Consider the following 23,611-nt stretch of genomic DNA (forward strand, 5'->3'; position numbering starts at 1 on the left):
ATAGATAGATACAGATAGATACAGATATTAACCTGTTTTGTGTTACTATAACAAAGTATCACTGGTAATCAGTAAAGAAAAGAAATTTATTTCTCACAGTTCTGGTGGCTGGGAAGTCCAATATCAAGGTTCCAGCATCTGGTGAGGGCATCATCCCACGGCAGAAGGTGGAAATGCAAGACAGCATGTGAGAGCAGGAGAGGGAAAGGGGGTCAAACTTTCTTTTTTAACAAAGCTACTCTCTCAGTAGCCACCCACTCCCAGGATAACGACATGAATCCATTCATAAGGGCAGAGCCCTCGTGACCTAATCACCTCTTATTACGATCCAACCTCTAAACACGTTTGCATTGGGAATTTCCAACACAACGATTCTGGGGGACACATTACACCGTAACATCCTGTCCCTGGCTTCCAAAATTCATGTCCTTTCCATAATCCAAAATATATGTATTTCATCTCAATAGCCCCAAAAGTCTTAACTCGTTCCAGCACCAACTCAAAAGTTCAAAGTTCGGAGTCGTATCTGAATGGGTAAGACTAAAGGCACGATTCATCCCCAGGAAAATTCCTCTGCAACCTGTGAGCCTGTAAAATTAACAAATTCTGTGCTTCCAAAATACAGTGGTGAGACAGACATAGGATAGACATTCCCACTCCAAAAGGGAGAAATAGGCAAGAAGAAAGATGTGATTGGTCCCAAGTAAATCCTTTACTCAACAGGGAAAACATTAAGTCTTAAAGCTATAGAGCAATCCTCCCTGACTCCATATCCCACATTCTGGGCATGCTGGGACAAGGACTGGACCTGTAAGGTCACAGGCAGCCCTGCCCCTGTGATTTTGCTCGGCTCAGCCCACCCGGCAGCTTTCAGTGGCATGTGGGTGGCCCCACAGTTCTGGGATCTCTGAGATGGCCTTGCTCCCATAGGCCAACTAGGCAATGTGGCAGCTTGGACCCCACATTTCAGCTCAGCGTTGCCCTATTAGGGGCTGTCTGTGTTGGCTCCACCCCTGTGAAAAGTTTCAGCCTGGGTCCTCAAGCTGTCAAATACACCCTTTGAAATGTACAGACCCCACAGTTTTTGCATTCTGTACATCTGCAGAGTTAACACCACATAGATGCCATCAAAGCTTGTTGCTTGAGCCCTCTGGAGTGGTGGCACAAGCCATACTCAGGCCACCTGAGCCATGGCTGGAATAGCTGAGGAGTGCTGTGCCTGAATGCAGGGAGCAGACTCCCAGGCATCCCTGAGCAGTGAATGTTGAAGTCCCGCGGGCACCTCCCTGGAAACCTTCTCTTGAAGCCCTGCTCTGGGCCTGGGATGGGAGGGGCAACCTGGAAGATCTTTAAAATGCCTGTGATGTCCATTGTTTTGATGAATGGCATCTGGTTCCCTTCTATCTATACTAATCTCTTTAGCAAACCGTCTCTTGGCCACACTCTTTGCATTGCGGATTTCCAACACATCAATTTTGTGGGGCACATTAAAACCATAGCATTCTGTCCCTGGCTTGCAAAATTCACGTCCGTTTCATAATCCGAAATGCATTTACTCTCCTAAACATGCCTTTTCACTCTTTACATGACCAAGGCCGAACATTTTCCATATCTTTTCCTTCTGCTTCCCTTTTAATTATAAATGCCATCTTTAAATAATTTATCTTCATTCACATCTTACTATATGTGGTTAAAAGTAGCTATGTAGCTCCTCTGGTATTTTGCTTAGAAATTTCTTCCTCCAGATATCCAGGTTCATTGCTTTTAAATCCTACCTTCCATAAAGCCCCCAGTCATGGACATGATTCAGCCATGAATTTATAACAGTGCTTAGTGAATTTATAACAGAAATGGCCTTTATTCCAGTTTCCACTATTTTGTTTCTCATTTCATCTGAGATCTCATCAGAATGGCCTTTACCGTATCAGAAATGTTCATTTCTACAGTATTTTGATTATGACCACCTAAATCATCTCTAAGAAGCTTCAGACTTTCTCTACAGTTCTCTCCGGAATCATGTGTAATGCTCTGTTCACAGCAACGGAGGCTTTTACCTGCCTGCTCCTCCACATCTTCCCAGCCTCTACCCATTACCCAGTTCCAAAGGTGCTTCCACATTTTCAGGTATTTATTACAGCAACAGATCCAGTTCTCAGTGCCAGTTTTCTTTCTTGGCTCATTTTCTGTGGCTACAACAGAAAAAGACAGACTGGGTAATTTATAATGAATAGAAATGTATTGGCTCGTGGTTCTGGAGGCCAGGAGTCCAAGAGCATAGCGCTGGCATCTGAAGAGGACCTTCCTGCAGCACCATCCCGTGGCAGAGGGGAAAGGGCAAGAAATACTCAGAGCAAAAGATCAAGAGGGGGCCAAAGGTTTTGCAACAAAGTCACTCTTATAACTAACCCGCTCCTGGAATAACAACTTTAATCTGGTCACGAAAGCAGAGTCCTTGTGACTTCATCAATTCTTATGACCCCCACCTCCCAAAACTGTTGCACTGGGGCTTGACAACACATAAATTTTGGAGAATATTTTCAAACAATACCAATATAAATAGATAAATCCTAACACAAACACAAATTTAGAAATAACACAACACCCTAACTGAAATGAAAGTGTAAAAAGAAATTTATAGTATAATGTACATAGTATACATTATATACATTTAACACAGAAATGCTCAGAAAACCCAGCACCGGAGGTTGTAATGCAGTAGTCAGATGCTGCTGCTGTCCTTAGAATCTTCGAGAACATGACTGCCACAGAGGCAGATGGACCGAGCAGGGCTCCACTGGTAAGTTAACCACCACAGGTGACTTTCCAACTCCAGTGAAGTTCCAAGCTAAAGGATTTACACAATGGTTTCTTTCCTGGAAAATTTAGGGCACATCGCAACTGGTAGAATACAGGTTTTTTACCCACATAGAAGTCCCATGGTACACTTAAAAAATTATTCAGTGGGCAGTACTGCCCCGTGAATGCAGGATATAGAGTGTTCCCAGGCCATGCCTACTAAATGCAAGCAAAGCCCCCAAGTTTTGTCACAATCAAAACTGCCCCCTCCAAATTCCATAACGTAGCACCCCCAGGGAGAATCACCCGTAGAGGAAGCAGTAAGAATTACGTCACTAAACTGTGAAATCCGAAAAGAAAATCAAAGAATGAAGTCGGCACAAGGTACAGGTCGTAAAGATTTTGCTGATAAAGCAGCTTGCGGTAAAGAAGTCGGCCAAACCCCACCAAAACCAAGACGGTGACAAAAGCGACCTCTGGCGGTCCTCACTTCTCATTACATGCTAATTATAATGCATTCGCATGCTAAAAGACGCTCCCACCAGCACCATGACAGTTTACAGATGCCATGGCAACATCAGGAAGTTACCCGATATGGTCTGAAAAGGGGAGGAACCCTTAGTTCCAGGAAACGCCCACTCCTATTCCTGAAAACTCATGAATTTTTAAACACCCCTTGTTTAGCATATTATCAAGAAATAACCATATAAAATGGGCAAACAGCAGCCCTGAGGGAGCAGCCTGTGGAGTGTAGAGTGGCCATTCTTTATTCCTTTAAAGAACTTGCTTCCACTTTACTCCATGGACTCGCCATTAATTCTTTCTTTCTTTCTTTCTTTCTTTTTTTTTTTTTTGAGACGGAGTTTCGCTCTTGTTACCCAGGCTGGAGTGCAATGGCGCGATCTCGGCTCACTACAACCTCCGCCTCCTGGGTTCAGGCAATTCTCCTGCCTCAGCCTCCTGAGTAGCTGGGATTACAGGCACGCGCCACCATGCCCAGCTAATTTTTTGTATTTTTAGTAGAGACGGGGTTTCACTATGTTGACCAGGATGGTCTCGATCTGTTGACCTTGTGATCCACCCGCCTCGGCCTCCCAAAGTGCTGAGATTACAGGCGTGAGCCACTGCGCCCGGCCATTAATTCTTTCTTGAGAGAGATCCAAGAACCCTCTCTTGGGGTCTGGATTAGGACCCTTTTCCAGTAACAATGTCACAAAGAAAATATACTGAAAACACCAATCAGACACTCATTAACATATGAACTACATGTCCTACCCATAAGGAGAAGGGCAATGGGATCCCTCACAGGAATAAGACCACGTAAGAAGGATGCTTTAGAGGTTCTTATGCCAGCCAGTTCTCCCTGTATTCAGGTATTTAACATACCTTTACTGAGCACATACTTTGTGCTGATACTGAAATAATATACTTATTACAACAGTAAACCCATTGCCCACTCGTGTCCATACAGTTCCAACTTGGGGTGCCGGTGGTGATAACAGAGCATCTGACTGCTGTAACATCACCTTCAGGAACACTGAGGGAAGGATGAAGATAAGAGTTAGCTGTTGACAGTGAAAATGTCCCCAAAAATAAAATGCCCGAGAGCCTGAGATAATGAGGGCAAAGGGGTTTCATGTGCCTGTGTGCCACAGAACCTGAAAACCGTAAGCAAGTTTTGTGTCTAGACAGAGCCCAGTCAAGTCCAGGAACCATTATTTGATATGCAATTTTCTGCTTAGCAGTCAGGTATGCAGAATTCAATTTGGGAGTGATCTGTATTCTCTTCAGTTTCCACAATAGCATTCAAATGTAGTCAGAGACAGGGGAATTTATCTTCCTGCAAATTCACTCCCTAGGGGTCCTGTAGCTCACCAGTGGGTTTCAGTGCTAGCGAGGTGGGCAGCAGAACAGACAAGTGGGAAATTACAGCCACAAATCGCCCGCAGGAACCTGGGTGCTGCTGGAGCTGCTGGCTTCTGCCCGCTCCTGTAAATGCAGACCCAAAACTGCTGCCAGAAAAGGGATAAATAACCTGCAAAAAAAACCAAAAAAATTAAAAAAAACCTCTCCAGCTACCCAAGGAGGTGGCCTCGCTCTAGTCTAAAGAGAAAATCTTTTCTAACGTCTTTCCTTGAGCTAAAACATGTTACCATTTCACCACATTTTATCATTTCTAACATTTGTAATATGTTTCGCAGTCAAGTTGCATGTATTGAATGGTAGTATTTGTTTCCCCGCCAAAAATAAATACTCTTATTAAATTGCTAATGTGTTTTATAATCAGTGTACTAGTTTAGAATCAAGGAAATTCAATAATCACGGTGGTTTAAATGCCTTTCCATAGAGCAACTAGAAACAAAGCTAAGAGGCTAAGCCTTGCTTCCCACACACATCCATGTCACCAAATGTCTTTTGTTCACATCTCATCAGCCACCCAGTGGTTCAACTTTTGGAAGCCCCAGGGAGATAAGTCTTCCCATTAGGCCTAATCCACACCAAAGCCCCAGTAAGGCATGTTGGCAGCCACGCTTTCCCCAGGTGGGAGGCAGCCATGCTTTCCCCAGGTGGGAGGCAGCCACGCTTTCCCCGGGTGGGAGGCAGCCAGTCTCTCATTAGTCTTAGGGTATACTCGAAGACTAAGCCAGGTGGAGTCAAAACCCCTGCGCTCAGCCCCATACTCCAGTCCTCACTTTTAAGAAAAGTGTGGCCCTGGTGCCCTGACTTCTGCCTTTACAAAGCCAGTGGGGACAGTGAGTTAGATGAGCAAGGGCCAGTGTTCGCCCCAGCATCCCCCCCAGTGCTACAGACAGCTCACCAGCAGCGTCCTCATTCAGCAAACTTTATGAATACACAGGAAAAATGATATATTACAACAACGATTCAGTTCTGGGATGTCGCTAATTCACCGGGAACCGCTCACTGCATGATAGAGTTACCCTTCATCTCTCATCTACATGTTCACTGCTCCTTTGTGGCTTTTAAATTTGAGGTCTCCCATCTTGGGCCCCTACGGGGCTCACTAAGAAAGAATTGATGATGTCACACATCAGGGCCTGTGGGGTAGGAGCTGGGGAAGGAATAGCAGGGGGTGGGGGATTGGGGAGGGATAGCATTAGGAGAAACACCTAATATTGTTGACGGGGTGATGGATGCAGCAAACCACCACCATAGCACATGTATACCTATGTAACAAACCTGCATGATCTGCACATGTACCCCAGAACTTGAAGTATAAAAAAATAAATAAATAAAACAAAAACGAATCGACGATGATAAACTGTAGACATTTCCTTTCAAAGTCTTGGTCCTAGAACTAGGTAGAATGTTTTTCTTTTCCTAACCACTCTAGGATCTTCATGATCAGCAGCCAAATGTGAAACACGGTTCAGAGAGCTTTAGGAAGCGCCAGAAACATCACTAGCTCTGGCAGACAATCCTGGAGGGGCCAAGGGTGACCTGAGAGCTGAGTCTTGGTGAATCCATTTAAGGAACTGTTAGTAGCCAGAGCAGTAACTCGAAACTGCCAAGAAGCGTCCATTCTCCACGGGATCCTGTTCTAGCCAGACATCTGTCACCACATCTAAAGAAGCAACTGTCAAAGTGAGCAGAGAGAAGGGAGAATGCAAAAAGCAGATAGTGTCAGGAAGTGCAGTTTTACTGGGGGAAAAAGGCTACAGGAAAATAGAATGCCAAAGGATCCTGGGAACAAAACCACCCACCAACTAGGCACACCTTGATGGGGCTATCGCGTGACAACAAACGTCTCTGTGTTAAGTGCTGAAATTTAGAGGTTTACTTATTACAGCAACTACTGTGGCCCAAATTAAGATTGTGCATCAGCCAGGCATGTGGCTCACACCTGCAATCCCAGCACTTTGGGAGGCTGAGGTGGGCGGGTCACAAGGTCAGGAGATGGGGACCATCCCGGCGAACAAGGTGAAACCCCATCTCTAATAAAAATACAAAAATTAGCTGAGTGTGGTAGCACACATCTGTAGTCCCAGCTACTCCAGGGGCTCAGGCAGGAGAATCACTTGAACCAGGGAGTTGGAGGTTGTAGTGAACTGAGATTACAACACTGCACTCCAGCCTGGTAACAGAGCAAGACTCCATCTCAGAAAAAATGGATTGTGCATCAGGCCAGGCACAATGGCTCATGCCTGTAATCCCAGCACTTTGGAAGGCCCAGGTAGGAGGATCACTTGAGACCAAGAGTTTCAGACCAGTTAGTGCAACACAGTAAGACCCCATCTCTACTAAATAATTTTTTAAAAATAGCCAAGCGTCGTGGTGTGCACCTGTGGGCCCAGCTATGTGGGAGCTGCTCCATCCCGTGAAGCCGTCTACATCTAGTCACTCTCCAGCCCACATTCATGCCTTTCCATTATTCCTGAATCCCATCTTTCTCTATGAATATATTATGACATAGATGTGCTGCATGTGATTTACATCTTTTTATATTGCCTTGCTACACTGCCTTGATTGATGCATAATCTTTTTATTTTTTTTTGAGACACAGTCTCAATCTGTCACCCAGGGTGGAATGCAGTGGCATGATCACAGCTCACTGCATCTCAACCTCCTGAGCTCGTGCCATCCTCCCATCTCAGCCTCCCATGTAGCCATGGGTACCATGGTAACCACACTTGGCTAATTCTTTTTCTTTTTTTGTAGAGACGAGGTCTGATCATATTGCCCAGGCTGGTCTCAAACTCCTGAGCTCAAGCAATCTGCCCACCTTGGCCTCTCAAAGTACTGGGATTAAAGGTCTGAGCCACCTTGCCCAGCCTGATATATAATTTTTTTTTTTAACTTAACTTTTATTTTAAATTCAGGTGTACACGTGCGAGTTTGTTACATGCCATGGGGGTTTGTTGTGCAGATTATTCTATCACCCAGGTATTAATCCTAATGCCCATTTGTTATTTGTCCTGATCCTCTCCTCCTCCCACTCTCCACACTCCAACAGATCCCAGTGTGTGTTGTTCTCCTATGTGTTCAGGTGTTCCCATCATTTAGTTCCCACTTATTAGTGAGAACATGTGGTATTTGGTTTTCTGTTCCTGCATTACTTTGCTAAGGATAATGGCCTCCAGCCCTATCCATGTTCCCACAAAAGACATAATCTCATTCTTTTTATGGCTGCATATTACTCCATGGTGTCTATGTACCACATTTTCTTTATCCAGCCTACCACTGATGGGCATTTAGGTTGATCCATGTCTTTGCTATTGTGAATAGCTGATGCACAGTCGTAATGACAAGTCTCTGAATTCTCTGAACCTCAATGTCCTCATTCATAAAATGAAGATAATAATAGCACTTTACAAGTTTGCTGTGATCATTAATTGGGAAGGGGGGTTGGGAACATGAACCCGGAACATTATAATTCTTCTTTTGGATTTGTTTCTGCCTTTTTCCAAAGAATAAAGGCTAAGAATGACCAGGAACTGCAAGAAGGTAAATAAAATTTAACGTCACTAATAACAAGAAGTAGCTTACTAGAAACAGATATGAGGGAAATACTTTTAAACATAGCTTTGTTCTATATAACAGGGGGCATTCCATCTTTGAGTTTTTTTCTTTTGTAAAAGTGCTTAGGGTTGGGTCCTCAGGAAATTGTGAAGTGCAGGACGTGAGGTAGAAAAACTGTTGCTTAAAACCAGTTTCTCCTTTGCCCGTTCACATGCTGTTCTTTTCCATTAAACCAAGCATATCCTCAGAAGACAGACAGGAACTTTCTGGAAGGAAGGAATGAGAGCAGAAAGAATAAGTACCACTTCCAGGTTAGCTTCCTGAAACCTTGCAAGTGGCTCACCCCCAACATTCTTTCTCCCCTTCCTGCTGACTAGAGTGCCAATATCTAGGGTGACTTTGAAAGCAACAACTACAGAGCCATTGTCATCCAAAGTCCCTGAGTGACCACCTGGAGCAGAGCCACCCACAAACCTGAAGGGCTCTCCTGAGAATCATTACAAACCTCTGATGTATTATTCAGCTTCTCTGTTTTGAGCTCTCTTTGTTACAGCAACTGGTGCTACCCTAGCTAAAGCAGACTTCCCCACCTTTGTATCCCCAGTGCCTGCAACAGGGAATGGCTCTGTTCTTAAGGTGCTTAATGAATACCCGTCTCATTGAATAACCCACACACAATATCTATACCTGGGAGGCAGCTCTATCCAGAATTGCTCCCAATTGTGGCAAAAAAATAAGATAAAACAAAACTTACACCTCCCATTATGAAGAAAAAGAAAATATAAAAAAATAAGAATGCTGACATCTGCAAGTATGTGTTCCAGCCATCTGGAGGGTATATACAATCTAGAAAATATCAATGCCTGAAATAGATATCTTCATTTCTTCCCCCCACATTGTCTCCCTTCCTTTAAGGTGCAAAATTCCAAAAGAATTTTAGGAATCCCTCCGCTACTCATTGTGTGGTTGAGTGAGAGGGACCCACCCACCCTGCCTCATTTAAGGTTTGTGTTGCAACTAACTCCCTAGCCACAGAGATCGATTTGGGGATGGTTTTAGGAGTTTGGCTAGACCACAAAGTGTGGCCAAGGTATTAAACTTGAATAGAATCAAAAGTATGAACTCAGTTCAAGATTGCTCTCACTTCTGTATACTACCGAAATAGCAAACAGCGCAAAAAGATATTCCTAAGATAAAGTTACATGTACAACCCAAGGGTTTCCTAGATACTCAAACAGGCAGATCCACAACTGGAAGTCGGTGCAGCCTGCGTGGAGTGAGCAATGCATCAGGTTAGAGAGGCTTGAAGCAGTCCTTGCTGGGAACCCTGAGCTCCAGGTCACCTTGGCAAGCCCAGCCCCTCCATCCCAGCATCCTCTGTCATCCGAGGAAACAGCTGATAGGAATCACTAGCTACACTCATTACAATAACCCCTACCAGAAGAACACGACTTCATGATCTTGACCTCTCTCTGCCACTCAGTCTGTAGTGGGTTGAGTGGTGTCCTCCCAAAAATTCATGTCTATCCCAAAATTCACAATGTGATATTTGGAAATACAGTCTTTGGAGGTGTAATTAGTTAAGGAACACATTACTGGAATTCATCACCCAGAATTCATCAGTTTACTATGAGGTCAGGAGGGCTGTATCAGCAGACAAGAGTCTGACTACTACCACAGAAGGAAACCATAGCTATAGTTCCCTGCTCCCTGCACCATGTTCTATGAGGCACTGAGCCTACGACAGGCTTGGCCACACACAGTCCACCACAGTCCACCCGTTTGTAGGGATACAGATGGACAGCTCTCATGCTCAACTTGTCAAATTACTCCCAGTGTCACAAACAACTGTTACTAGGATGCAGCACTACACAAAAATGATAATGATAACCCAAAAGAATCGTATATAATACAAATTATAGTGTAAGCCCCTGCTCAGAAAAGGTCAGTTATACAAATCTCCCAGTGAGTATTTCCATCTTGAGCCCACTGGAGTATGTGGACATCACTGATGAGGTTGCAGTTATTTGTCCTTACCTGAAAGACAGTGCCTTGAGTGTTTTCCTGGTGAGGTTTCTCTCAGTAGAATGCACTTTCAAAAAAAAGTATGTTCTTGGAACCTTCAGCTGCTCACAGAGGTTGCTGCCCTTCTAAGATGATGATGTCATGGGATCCGCAGTCCTTGCTGGGAACCCTGGGCTCCAGGTCGCTTTGGCAAGCCCAGCCCCTCCATCCCAGCATCCTCTGTCATCTGAGGAAACAGCTGGTGGGAATCACTAGCTACACCCATTACAATAACCCCTACCAGGAGAACACGACTTCATGATCCTTGACCTCTCTCTGCCACTCAGTCTGTAGTGGGTTGAGTGGCGTCCTCCCAAAAAGTCATGTCTATCCCAAAATTCACAATGTGATCTTATTTGATCCTTAAATCCAATGGCTGGTGTCCTTATAAGAGGAGGAGACACACAGTGAAGAAGGCCATGTGTTGATGGCAGCAGAGACTGGAGTGATGCAGCCACAAGCCAAGGAATGCCTGCGGCCACCAGATGCTGGGAGGATCCTCCTCTCAAGCCTTCAGAGGAAGCAGGGCCCTGCTGACACCTTGAGTCTGAACTCCTAGCTTCCAGAAGTGTGAGATAATAAATTGCTGTTCTTTTAAGCCACCTAATTTGTGGTACATTATTATGGCAAAACTAGGAAACTAATATGAAATCTGTCTTAGTCCATTCAGGCTGCTATAACAAAACGCCTTAGACTGGGTAGCTTATGAACAACAGACTTTTTTTTCCCACAGTTGTGGAGGCTGGGAAGTCCACGATCAAGGCACTGGCAGATTCGAGGACCCACTTTCTGTCATTTCCTAGATGACGCCTTCTAGTTGTGTCCTCACGGGGTGGAAGGGACTAGCTAGCTCTCCGAGGTCTTTTGTAACCCCAGTCATGAGGGCTCTCGCCTTGTGACCTAATCACTTCCCAAAGGCCCTATCTCCTGATACCATCACTCTGGGGGTTAGAATTTCAACTTATGAATCGGGGTAGAGGGGATCACAGCATTCAGACCGTAACACAGTCCACACTTCCCAGAGGTTCTTCTCAAACTGTGTCTGCCTCCCCAGCCAGCAGTGGCACAGCAGGTACCGTACGGCCCCAAATGCTGCCTCACTAGCTCAGGCCGTTGGGCTTCCACCCCTTTTGTTTTTCCCCAGAGAAAAGTGGCAGGACCAGCCAGGTGGCTTTAATCCCCTCTGCCACTCAAAGAACAAGTCCAACATTCTGTAACCATGCCACTTCCTCCTGACAGTGGGAATCAACTCCACCACCTCAAAAGTGCCAGCTAACTCAAAGGGAGGTGCCAGGCCATCCCTAGGAAGGTGAGTGCTGTGGGGCCTGTCCAGAGTCCTCTCTTCTCTGAGGACCAGGCAGAAAAGTCCCACCTGCAACCTCACAGTGAAGGGGTGGTACAGACCACGGTCTTCATTTGGGGTAACACATTCACCCACGCTGCTCGTCAACTGTTCAGGACGCTTTGACCTTTCTCTGCCCAAACTGGCTATAGCCAGTTTGCCTATGATAGGGAAGGGCTTCAGCCATTTACACTCAGAGGCCGCCTTGTGAATGGTCCTTTTTATTCTGGGCAGTGAAGGTCACCCCTGCCCCTACCGTAGCAGTCTGCTTTCCCCTTAGGTTGAGTCTTGAGGTTTGGCCACCACTCGTCTCCTGGGTTAACAGCAGGCAAGCCTGTAGGTTTCACCCAGCACCTTGGGACACTTCATTCTGAAGCTTGCAGTATGAACCTGGGCTGTATATACTACCCGGCAACCCAGCGTCCTCAGGAAGAACAAGTGACAGTGCAGACATGAGAAAATCTGTGCAGTGAACTCACAGCTGCACCAAATCGCACCCTGCCAGCCCACAGCCCACGGCTTTGGTGCGCCTGGGGTGAGGTGCTACCTCCTGCCATCCCTGGGTGCCCTCCAGGAAACACCCTCCCTCCAGGGATGTTCAGGTAGTGGGCACTGGTGCAGCCTTATTTCTGATAATCCCAGCTGTAATCCTAGTACAGGATCCGGGCTGGCCACCTCACCCCTGCCACTGGCACAGCAATTTCCCCTTTTCCTACTTCATCCTGACTTAGATTTCTAAGCCTGTTGTCCTTAGAGGATATACCCACTACACCAGGAGAAGGCCCTTTCCAACTCCCACGCTGTTTTTGATTGATCGGGTGGACAACTGGACTTGAGCATCACTCAGAGGTGATGGCAATAAACCCAGAATTAGGCAGGGGCAGCACCTGTGGGTCTGTGCTCCACGCAGTACCCTGGACTACGCAATTGGAGGGGTGACAGGCAGTGGGATGCCCCTGGTCCTCACCGGGTATCGCCAGCAGCTGGGCAGGAGCTAAGCAGCAAATTCCACGTAGATTGGTGTGGCATGGACATGCCTGGGAGCAGGGCCAGCCTGCTCCTGAGACCTGCCCCCCGTCATGCTCTCAGCATGGCTGGCTGCCCCTGCATGTTGGCCGACTCACAGAAGAGGCTGGCCTTGTCCCCAGGACTAGAGGTCCAGCGTCTTCCACGTTTCACCTCCAGAGCCTATTCCAAGATAGTCGTTGCCCGCTTTAATCCTGGCCCAAGGGACAGTGTGCTGAGTGCCAGGTGGCTCTTCCATCTCAGCAGACCCCCCTCCACGTGCCCTCATGCCTCCATAGAGGACCCCACAGGGCCCGCAGCTCAGGACCCCCAAATGCCCTGGGCTCCAATCAGGCCTCCCAGGAGGCAGGGCTCTTGCCTGTATTTCCCTCTTTCCCCATTTTCCACTTAAGCTTGAGGTTATTCTTACCAACATTATTAACTACGCCAAAAGCTAGGCCTGACCGTGCTGTCTATCCAGGCTTAAATTCTGGCAAGAATAAGGCCAGGGTCTTACTGAAGGTTGCTTTCACTTCGGTTTATCAACAGACCAGCCAACAGCAGTGGTGAATACGTATGAGATAAAGACACAGAGGAAGTCGAGACGCTCCCCACGGCCCCCCAGTCTCTCCCGAAGGTGGGCCTGTCATACTCAGCACCTGCATGGAATGGCATGGGGTGAGCATTGTCCAGGTCACAGGCGCTCAGAGCCTTGGGCTCCATGGGGCCAAGAGAGGGGCCACGTCCGCACCAAGGGTTTTCTGGCCACTCTGAAGGGGGCCATCGCTGCACTCATCTTCCTCTTTCCTGGACTAGTTGTCCGAGAGCAGGCCTGTATGACCTCCCACCATACATCATAAAAGTGGCAGTGAATACTTGTTAAATGCTAGGTACATACAAGTATGAATGTACTTCATCCTTACAGCAATTGTTATTGTTCCCATTTGCCATATGAGGAAACTGAGGCGCAGAAAAATTAAGAAACTTGCCTATTCCAGCTCTCCTCAGGCACGGAGAATAGGGACAAGTGAGTCCTCCAGCTGTTAGTCTGGGGCATCACAGCATGCATCCTGCTTTCAGAAATCTGATCCAAAGACGTGCTCTTTCCCAATCTTCTCGAAATGCCCCTAAACTTCAGAAAGTTATGTCCAACACTCTCTCATGAAGAGAGGGCTGCTGAAGTCAGTTGACAAATTTGGCCCTTCCCTGGATGTTGCTTTCACGTCCCTCCCCTATTAGACAGGAGGAATACTTGGTTCTTTCAGTTTCTTCCACAATCTGACTTCCCTGGCAAAGTCTCCACCGAGCCCACCCATTAGACATGGCCAGACGAGTCACAGGTCCAGCTAGCTATTTGAAGCCTCAGATGACTGCCGCAGGTAAAATGATGCCCTGTGGCCCAGCAAGGATAAAGCCTTCTCCAGAGTGCCCCTTCCAGAATGTTCTCATAAGGTTGAACCCTTCCTGGTTATGCTACTAGCTATTCAAGCAATGCAAATGATCGCCAGGAGTGACTGGCAATAGGAGGCAGGGAGGCAGGGAGTCAGGAATGTTTGCATTAAAACGCCCCCCAAGAGATTTGTCAGCAACCCACCCCTGGGTAAGCTCCGGGGATAAAAATGTGAAATCCCACCTTCTTAATCTTGTCTTCATACTTTTTGTTTTCTCTGATGATAGAAAATAATATATACTCATTATCGATTTTTAAAAGTAAATTAAAAGTGAATAAAGTAGAAAGCGAAAAGCCTCTAAAATCTAGCCTCCTCAAAAAAAAATCCTGAAGTAATAGATGGGTACATATCTTCTAGAGCTTTCTATTCCTGTATAAATAGATGTAACATTGACCACTTAGCCAAGTTATCATGTGTCTTAATGTTCCAGCAGTAACATGGGCTTATAACATATTGAAAATGTAAATTAATCGTTATATATAAAGGTGGGTAGATTTTTATAATAACATCTGGCTTCTGTTTGGTTTGGTTTTGTTTTTTCCCTAGAGTTTTGTTCTTCTGCCTCCAGCACAACTCTTCCTGTTCCTACATCTCCAAGCATAAGGTAACATTTCTGGATGAGTTGGTCAGATGACACAGATTAAACTGGCCTAACCATGTCCCAAATGACAGGCATTTGTTCTGAATACAGGGATGTCATCCACCTGGGCGCTGGCTTTAGTGAGATGACAGCATGATACCCTCAGGTTGATGACAAGTGATGGTGCTTATGGTTCAAAAGAACAGATCCAGGTGTCTCAGGTGAGGGAAGGGGGTCCTAAAATGCAGCAATTCCAGGAAGTCTCTTCTTCCCCTATTAAAAAACAAGTGCACACGATTTGAGAGGATTCATGTGATGACCACGGACCCAGCTTGGTAAAAGCCTGCCCTGGAGAACCTGCTGGGTCAGCTTAGGAAGATGCCACAATACAGTCTATGAACCAGGAAGCAGGCCCTCACCAGACACTGAATCTACTGGTGCCTTGATCTTGGACTTCCCAGCCTCCGGAACTGTGAGAACTAAGTCTGTTGCTTATGAATCACGCGATCCATGGCATTTTGTTATAGCATCCAAATAAACTACACTACCCCCTCCCTTGTATACAAAACCTGCCTATGGACCTCCAGGACCTCCACAGATCCCAGGCTAAGAACCCCTGCCTTTAATTAGAGGAAAAAAGATTCAGCAATTCTCTGCCATCCTACATAGTTACCCAACTTGCCCCGGGTTAAAGTGCACTTAAGAAAAAAAATCTGAAAGATAAAGAAGTAAAATGAAGAAACCGCTCTCACTAGGAGAATACTCCATCTAACATGCGTAAGTAAGACACATTGTATCTGCATGGTTGCCATGTATTTTTCTAACTTAGGTAATTTATCTGAACATATTTTTCTTTTCATTCCCAGTCGGTATATGAAAGAAGTTTTAGCTTCATAATTTTAGTTCCTGGAGGATTTGGTAAAACGTACCAGCCATCATATTCTTGGGTTGAATCTTCTCCATAGCAATAAATCTCAGAAAAAAAATAAAAGAAAGATGATGCACTCTATCATTGCTGATTCCAATACTATTTCTGGTTTAACGTATGACTTTTATGTCTTTGTTAACATTTTTATCTAGGTTTGTGCAAATAGATGGGGAAATATCTAATGTGGTACAAAAATACAACTGTAAAATAAAAGCTCTAGGTAAAGCGTAAGCAGGAATTATCAGCTACAAAAATATCCCTCAAGTTGAATAACATAGTTAGAGTTTTAGCTGAACTATCAATTTTGAATACAATTACAGCCCGGTAGTTAGCAGATCATTCAGAAATGGATATTTTACTGTTCTACTTTTCAAATTACAATGTGGAACTTTCAGCAATAAAGGGCAGTTTGAAGAAGTGAAAAGTCATAAAAGAGGAAACAGAACATATCTAGCAGGAGCAAGGGGAAAAAGGAAGTGTGAGGAGCATTTAATGGAGCTGGCATCACTATGGTTTTAGGAAGAGAATCGCTTCTGATCTGAACATCCCAAGAGATTGGGTAATAAAGGAAGCTTGGATGAGTTCAATTTAAAAACAAAAACAAAAAATGGAGTAAATGCTCTGAAAGTAATATTAAGGAGAAAAATACACAGCGTCTGCTAAAATTAAAGTCAGTATTGGTAAATTGGAATCATCAATAGAAAAATGCTATGCCAGCTGCAATTTAAGGATATTACTTCCTGAAACCAACTGCATATTCAAGACAAGTTCATTAAAGTGATTATTTCTCTAAATCTGGTAAAATTCCTATCCAGAAGATATTCCCTATGCTCCAAGCCAAAACAGACAAAGTTGGGCTCAAAAACATCTCCTACCTTACACAAGAAAGAAATTTTAAAATCTCAGTTCATTGAGGAGAGCTGAAGGCCCTGAGGGAGACACTGTCTCTAACTTCCAATGCGCTGATGAAACCTACTATTTGCTCCAGAAGAAGACAGCATCTCTATCTTGCCACACAACCAGCCTTGAAAAGATAGTCCAGAGAGAGATCCAAGATGGCTGATCACTAGCAGCTTGGGCTCGTAATTCCCAGTGAAAGCGCAGAGAACAAGAGGACGCCACACTTTCAGACGAATATTTGTTGCTCACGGACTAGGAGATTCCCAGCAGAGGAGCCCCACGGGTCGCCAGGGCAACTCTTGTGGCCGGCGTGGCAGTTTTGCTGGCGCCTTAGCGCGCCAGTTCTTGGTGCAGAGTCCGGAGATTCCCAGGCAGAAAAGCACCATCAATCTTAACACCGCTGTTTTGGCAGGCGCAGTGGATTGCTCAGATTTTGGCGCTGGGAATCAACAAGTTGGACGTCTGCTCAGAGACCTAGTTAGAAAGTCGGTAATTACAAAGACGACAGACGGATAAATATATAATGGAGGGAAGAAACCAGCGTAAAAAGTCAGAGAATACTCAAAATCAGAATGCCTCTCCCTCTACAGGGATCACAATTCCTCATCAGTAACAGAACAAGGCTTAATAGATTACGAGTGTGTTCCAATAACAGAAGCAGGTTTCAAAACGTGGGTGATAAGAAACTTCTGTGAATTAAAAGAACTTGTTCTAACCCAATGCAAAGAAACTAAGAACCTTGAAAAAAGGTTTGACGAAATGTTAACGAGAATGGACAATTCAGAGAAGAATATAAGTGAATTGATGGAGCTGAAAAACACAACACGAGAACTTCGTGAAGCATGCACAAGTTTAAACAGTCGAATTGATCAAGCAGAAGAAAGGATATCAGAAGTCGAGGACCAGCTCAGTGAAATGAAACGAGAAGACAAGAATGGAGAAAAAAGGATGAAAAGGAATGAGCAAAGTCTCCAGGAAATATGGGACTATGTGAAAAGACCTAATTTACGTTTGATAGGTGTACCTGAATGTGATGAAGAGAATGAATCCAAGTTGGAAAATACTCTTCAGGATATCATTCAGGAAAACTTTCCCAACCTGGCAAGGCAGGGTAATATTCAACTCCAGGTAATACAGAGAACACCACAAAGATATTCTTCAAGAAGACCAACCCCAAGGCACATAATTGCCAGATTTTTTAGGGTTGAAATGAAGGAGAAAATACTAAGGGCAACCAGAGAGAAAGGTCAGGTTACCCATAAAGGGAAACTTATCAGACTTACAGCAGATCTCTCAGCAGAAACCCTGCAAGCCAGAAAAGAGTGGGGACCAATATTTAACATCCTTAAAGAAAAGAACTTTCAACCCAGAATTTCCTATCCAGCCAAACTAAGCTTTATAATTGAAGGAAAAATTAAATCTTTTGCGAACAAACAAGTACTTAGAGACTTCACCACCACCAGGCCTGCTTTACAAGAGCTTCTGAAAGAAGCACTATACATATAAAGGAACAACCAATATCAGCCTTTCCAAAAATATATCAATAAGCAAAGAGCATTAACACAATGAAAAATTTACACTAACTAATAGGCAAAATAGCCAGCCAGCATCAAATGCCAATATTAAACCTATATATATATTCTAATTGGATAAAAAGCCAAAACCCATCGGTATGCTGCATCCAGACCCATCTCACATGCAACGATACACAAAGACTCAAAACAAAGAGAAGGAGGAAGATTTATCAACCAATCAGAGAGTAAAAATAAACAAATAAACAAAAAGCAGGAGATGCAATTCTCGCCTCTGATAAAGTAGACTTTAAAGCAACAAAGAGCAAAAGAGGCAAAGAAGGACATTACATAATGGCAAAAGGATCAATGTAACAAGAAGAGGTAACGATTCTATAGATCAACGAGACAGAAAATTAACAAGGATATTCAGGACTTGAACCAGACCCAGAACAAGTAAACTTAATAAACATTTACAGAACTCTCCACTTCAAATACATAAAACATACATTACCATCTCACACCTATTCCATAAGTGACTACATAATTGGAAGTAAATCACTCCTCAGTAATCGCATAGCATTTCATAGGTTTAAATGAAATATTGGTTGACTGCTTGTTATTTTCTTCCCTTATTCCTTCCTGTCTACATCAAGTATAATTATTGGTATAAAAGAGGTTTTCAATACCCATTACTAAACTGCACTCTAGCCTGGGCAAGAAAGCAATACTCCCATTCTCTCTCTCTCTTTCTCTTCCTTTTTCTTCCTCTTCTTCATTTTTTTCTTTCTTTAAAAAAAAAAAAAAAAAGATAATCCAGAACAAAGGCTGTCAGTGCTGCTTTTGCAAGACATTCAGAAACCCAAAGGATAACTGTACTGACAGAGTTCTCTTCAACAGCCATAGATGTCAGAAGGTAATGGAACAGTATCACTGAAGTAATAAGAAAAAGCTTAGAACTGTATCCCCTCAAGAGTGGGGGCAACACGAAAGTATTGCCAGATAAATGTAACCATTATAATGAGCTATCAAAATTTGGGGATATATATACGGCCAGGCACGGTGGCTCACGCCTGTAATCCCAGCACTTTGGGAGGCCAAGGCAGGAGGACTGCCTGAGGTCAGGAGTTAGAGACCAGCCTGGCCAACATGTAGAAACCTGTCTCTACTAAAAATCCAAACATTTGCACCGGTAATCCCAGCTACTCAGGGGGCTGAGGCAGGAGATCACTTGAACCCAGGAGGCGGAGGTTGAAGTGAGCTGAGATTGTGCCACTGTACTCAAGCCTGGGTGACAGAGTGAGACTCTATCTAAAAAAAAAAAAAAAAAGTGGGGATATAATTATAAAGCAAATGAAATTACTAATTTCTGTCTTTCATCTTCCATTTAAAACTACTAGTAGATAAGTTCTTCTACTCCTGGATAAAAACTCAGCCCTGTGAATTTTCTTCTGGTCACTGTGAGAATAAAAAACTTGTGAACACCTAAGTCACAAAACAAAAGATCAATTTCACATTTTAAAATTCATCAGAATTCAAACTTCGATTCCCGGTTGAGGTCTCTCTCCCTCTCCCAGGTCAGGGTGTACAGGTGAAAAACTCGTAGGTAAGGAAGGGGGCAGCACAGGCTCCTCTCCTTTTCCCAGCTGTACTTCATGCCTCCTCCCTAAAGACAGCTTCTGATCCCTCCAGGTCAAGCAAGAAAAAAGAAGAGGCAACGGCAGCAGGAAAGCTTCCACCGACAAGTATGCACTCAAACCTCCTTTGCCTCCACAAACTCTGGGAAAGTAATGACCTTCCAAGACGCCCTGTCCCTTGTTGCCAGAAGCCACATCAGCCTATCTAAGCATTGCAACATCACCAACCTGACTCAGTTACCACCTATTCTGTCTTCCAAAATTCAAGGCATTCCTATTACTCTTTTTGGCAGTCCTCTCAAAATGTTTCATCTTAATTTGCAGTTAGGAAGTTATTTAATAATGTACAGCACTTTCTAAAAGTGAATTATGATCTTCAAAACTCTTCATTGAATTTCTATTCTTCCATTTCTTGGTCTCTCCAACTTCTATATAAGACATTGATTAGCAGTCACATCTGAATAGAGTCAAATCTCAGTGAGTGGAAAAGCTGGTTTTAGGCCATTTTGTTTTACAGTCCTTTGGAATATAGCTTCTGTCATCTTCATGGCTGGGAAATGTTCCATTTTACCACCTTGCTACACATCAGGTAACACTTCCTGAAGAGCTATGTATTCAAGCAGGAAAAACTTATGAACCCACAGAGAAAGCGATGTATACAAGGAACAGAAATTGATAATAAATTTAATCATTAATTACCCAAAGTTACCAATACTGCAATTTTTAAAAAGGATGGGAGTTCCTAGTTAAATATGTGAATTCAACAGATTTATTTATCTTGATTTCCTGTTAAAACCCCACTGTAGGGACAATAAAGACATTTTTAAGGTCATAAATACACAAGGACAGTGGGGAAGACAATGACAGCTGAACAGAGATATTAATTAAATATTTGAAGCTAGAAAGCAGGTGTATGTGTATAACTAATTTAAAAGAGCAACAGCTGAAATTGAAGTGCTTATGAGTGAGAACATGAAACAGAAGCAAGCCTATTCAATACACACTTCCAAAGACAGGAATTGGGAGCACCTCTGCTGACAGGGCTTGGAGACAAGACTGAAAACAGAAAACTTGGTGGAAGTCTTTAAAAAGGCAAGTAGACATGAAGATTCTCTTTCATCCCAGATAACCAGGCAACTCTACCTCCCTTACACTGGCAGTACGCTAGAGCTTTGCAGCTCTGACCTCAGTGGCACTGCTGAAAATAGAGGTGAGACCCCCTACTGAATTAGGGGATTCAATGAAAGTCTAAGGCCTGAGTTGAGACCAGCCTCCTTCTCCATTTATCTATCAGATTGCTGGAAGTAAGGTTTCTAAACCCCAGTAAGTGACAAGGGCACTTCAGGAAAAGCAACAGCACGGTAGCAAGATCTGCAGACACTGACATTTGAAGGCTCCCAATGAAATGACCATGTTACTGCATATTCACCATACAGTCAACAAACCCTGCCAATACACAGAGTCCCAATCACCCCATCCTGAAAAATGAGCCACCAGTTTTTCCTAAGAAAACTAAGGAGGCTTTCCTTATATATTTAGAGATCCTTGCCTCGTGGTTGATATTTATTGCTACAATAATCCTGCCTGGCAAATAACCTCAGAACCTTACCAGAACAAGGATTTGCTTTTCTTTTCCACAGATCCACAGGTCAGCCGTAGTTGAACTAGGCTCTCACCTGGGCTCAGGTGGACACGAGGCACCAGAAATCTCTGCCACATGCTCTTTCTCAAGGGCTGCAGTTGATACTGTATAAATCAAGAAAGGATAAAACGTAAAATCTAGCAGAGAACAAGGAAATTCCTAGGATGCTAACAGTTGGAAGTACAGGGCCAATAGCTGTAATACAATAGGAATAGAGGGTGACTACAGTCAATAATAACTTAACTGTACATTTTAAAATAACTCAGAGAGTGTAACTGGATTGTTTGCACCTCAATGGGTAAATGCTTGAGATCGATACCCCATTTATCCTGATGTGATTATTACATCTTGAATGCCTTTTTAAAATATCTCATATACCCCATAATTATATGTACCTACTATGTACCCACAAAAACTAAAAATGTAAATAAGTAACAGAAATAGAAAGCAAACAGACCTATTGGAACAGGAAGAGAGCTCCTGATTTTAAAGTCTGACCTACTGGAAACTTAGAATAAAAGGCCTTGTTATAAAAGACCTGGTTGAGAGTGTAAAGTGAGGAATGAAAATAGATGCAAGGGAAGAAGAAAAACCAATTCCCAATAGAAAGAACTAAAAAATGCACAGAAAGAAAACGGAATCACTAAAAAATTATTTGGCTCATCTGTGAACAAGATTTACATAGCTAAAATAAAACACTGAATATGCGAACCCCTCTCTCCCTAAATGCAGAAGCTGGAGGGGAAATTATATATAAACATATACATGTAACATCTATAACCTCTTATATATATAACCAACTTTTTACGGAGGGAAGACGTGCCAAGAGGAAATGTAGGCATGGGAGGGCTGCATAATCATATGACAAAGCTTAATCCTGAGCTTTCATAGTAGAAAGTTGACAGTAAGAAAACTGTAACCTAAAACTGAAAAGTCAAGAAATGGCATTATCAGCACCATAGTTAGAATTACAGAGGGAAAGACCGAGGAAAACAGCAAAAAGAAGAGAAAGTGTTTGCTGATGGGAATGGTAGCAGATGGCAGAAAGGAACAACCTTTTTCATTATATGAATTATGTCATGTGCTAGTTGCCTAAAGTAAAACTCAAATTTTAAAAAAGCAAAATTAAAACCCCAGACAATGGTAATAAACTGAGAGGGTATCAATGAGTAAGCATTTTTTTGTCTTACTAGGGAGGAGGAAGGAAATACAGAATACTTCTAACCTCTGTTAGAAAAACGTATAGTCAATTATGGTTTTTAAAATAACCGCTAAAACAATGGAAATATAATCTATGGAATTCAAAATAACAGAAAGGTTAAAGGAAGGCTATAGAAAACTTATATTGACTCGATAGAAAGAGGAAAGCAACAAGACAATGGGTAACAAACAGAAAACGGAAGACAATATGGTAGCAACAAGTCCAGACGTGTCAGTAATAACGTAAATAATGCACAGTCACTTATCCAGAAAGAGACTAATAGTTTAGATTTTTAAAAATTTAACTTAACCTACCTAAAGGTAGGACTGACAGCAAATGAGAGTGTTTAGCGGTGGGTTTTGTGTTGCCTGAGGCTATACCCTTTCTTATTCTTAAATTACCTTGAATGGCAAAGACCAATAAGTGGTCTGTGGCTCTTCCTCAACACATAGTAAGAGCAGAGATGCTGATGCCCCAGGAAACAAGAGCTTAGACTGTGTTGCCCAGGCTGGAGTGCAATGGTGCGACCTTGGCTCTCAGTAATATCCACCTCCCCGGCTAAAGAGATTCTCATGCCTCAGCCTCCCAAGTAGCTGGGATTACAGGTGCTCGCCACCACGTCCTGCTAATTTTTGTATTTTTAGTAGAGACAGGGTTTCACCACATTGGTCAGGCTGGCCTCAAACTCCTGACCTCTAGTGATCCGCCAGCCTCGGCTTCCCAAAGTGCTGGGATTACAGCCATGAGCCATCGCTTATTTTTGAAAAGAAAACAAACTTGAAAACATATATTATCTGAAGCAGAAGTATTATTTTAAAAGATACAAAAATTTAAAATAGACATAAGTCAACAAAAATAAGCAATGGGGAAAAGGACTCCCTATTCAATAAATGGTGAATGGAGCTGGGATAACTGACTATCTATGTGCAGAAGCATGAAACTGGACCCCTACCTATTACCATATACAAAAATTAGCCCACACCTGTAATCCCAGCACTTTGGGAGGCCGAGGCAGGTGGATCACCTGAGGTCAGGAGTTGGAGACCAGCCTGGCAACATGGTGAAACCCTGTCTCT

The 23,611-nt window shown here is 43.6% G+C and overlaps 1 protein-coding gene across 4 annotated transcripts in view; it reads right to left on the reverse strand.

Moving 5' to 3' along the window:
* Positions 1-23,611, reverse strand: part of ATPSCKMT (ATP synthase c subunit lysine N-methyltransferase) — a 117,734-nt gene that overhangs the window by 21,631 nt on the left and 72,492 nt on the right. Inside the window, exon 5 of one of the 4 annotated variants that reach the window (XM_012475249.2) lies at positions 1,367-2,189. The exons of 2 other annotated variants lie outside the window; for them this stretch is intronic. In XM_012475249.2, coding sequence (XP_012330672.2) covers positions 1,885-2,189 — 305 coding nt within the window. In that variant the 3' untranslated portion in view covers positions 1,367-1,884. Of the gene's footprint in view, positions 1-1,366; positions 2,190-23,611 lie in introns of those variants that run through there. One more of the 4 variants, XM_064375861.1, reaches the window with a different exon arrangement.

This window comes from Aotus nancymaae, unplaced genomic scaffold (assembly GCF_030222135.1).
Source record: "Aotus nancymaae isolate 86718 unplaced genomic scaffold, 86718_ANA_hifiasm-v0.15.2.pri h1tg000014l, whole genome shotgun sequence".
NCBI lineage: Eukaryota > Metazoa > Chordata > Mammalia > Primates > Aotidae > Aotus > Aotus nancymaae.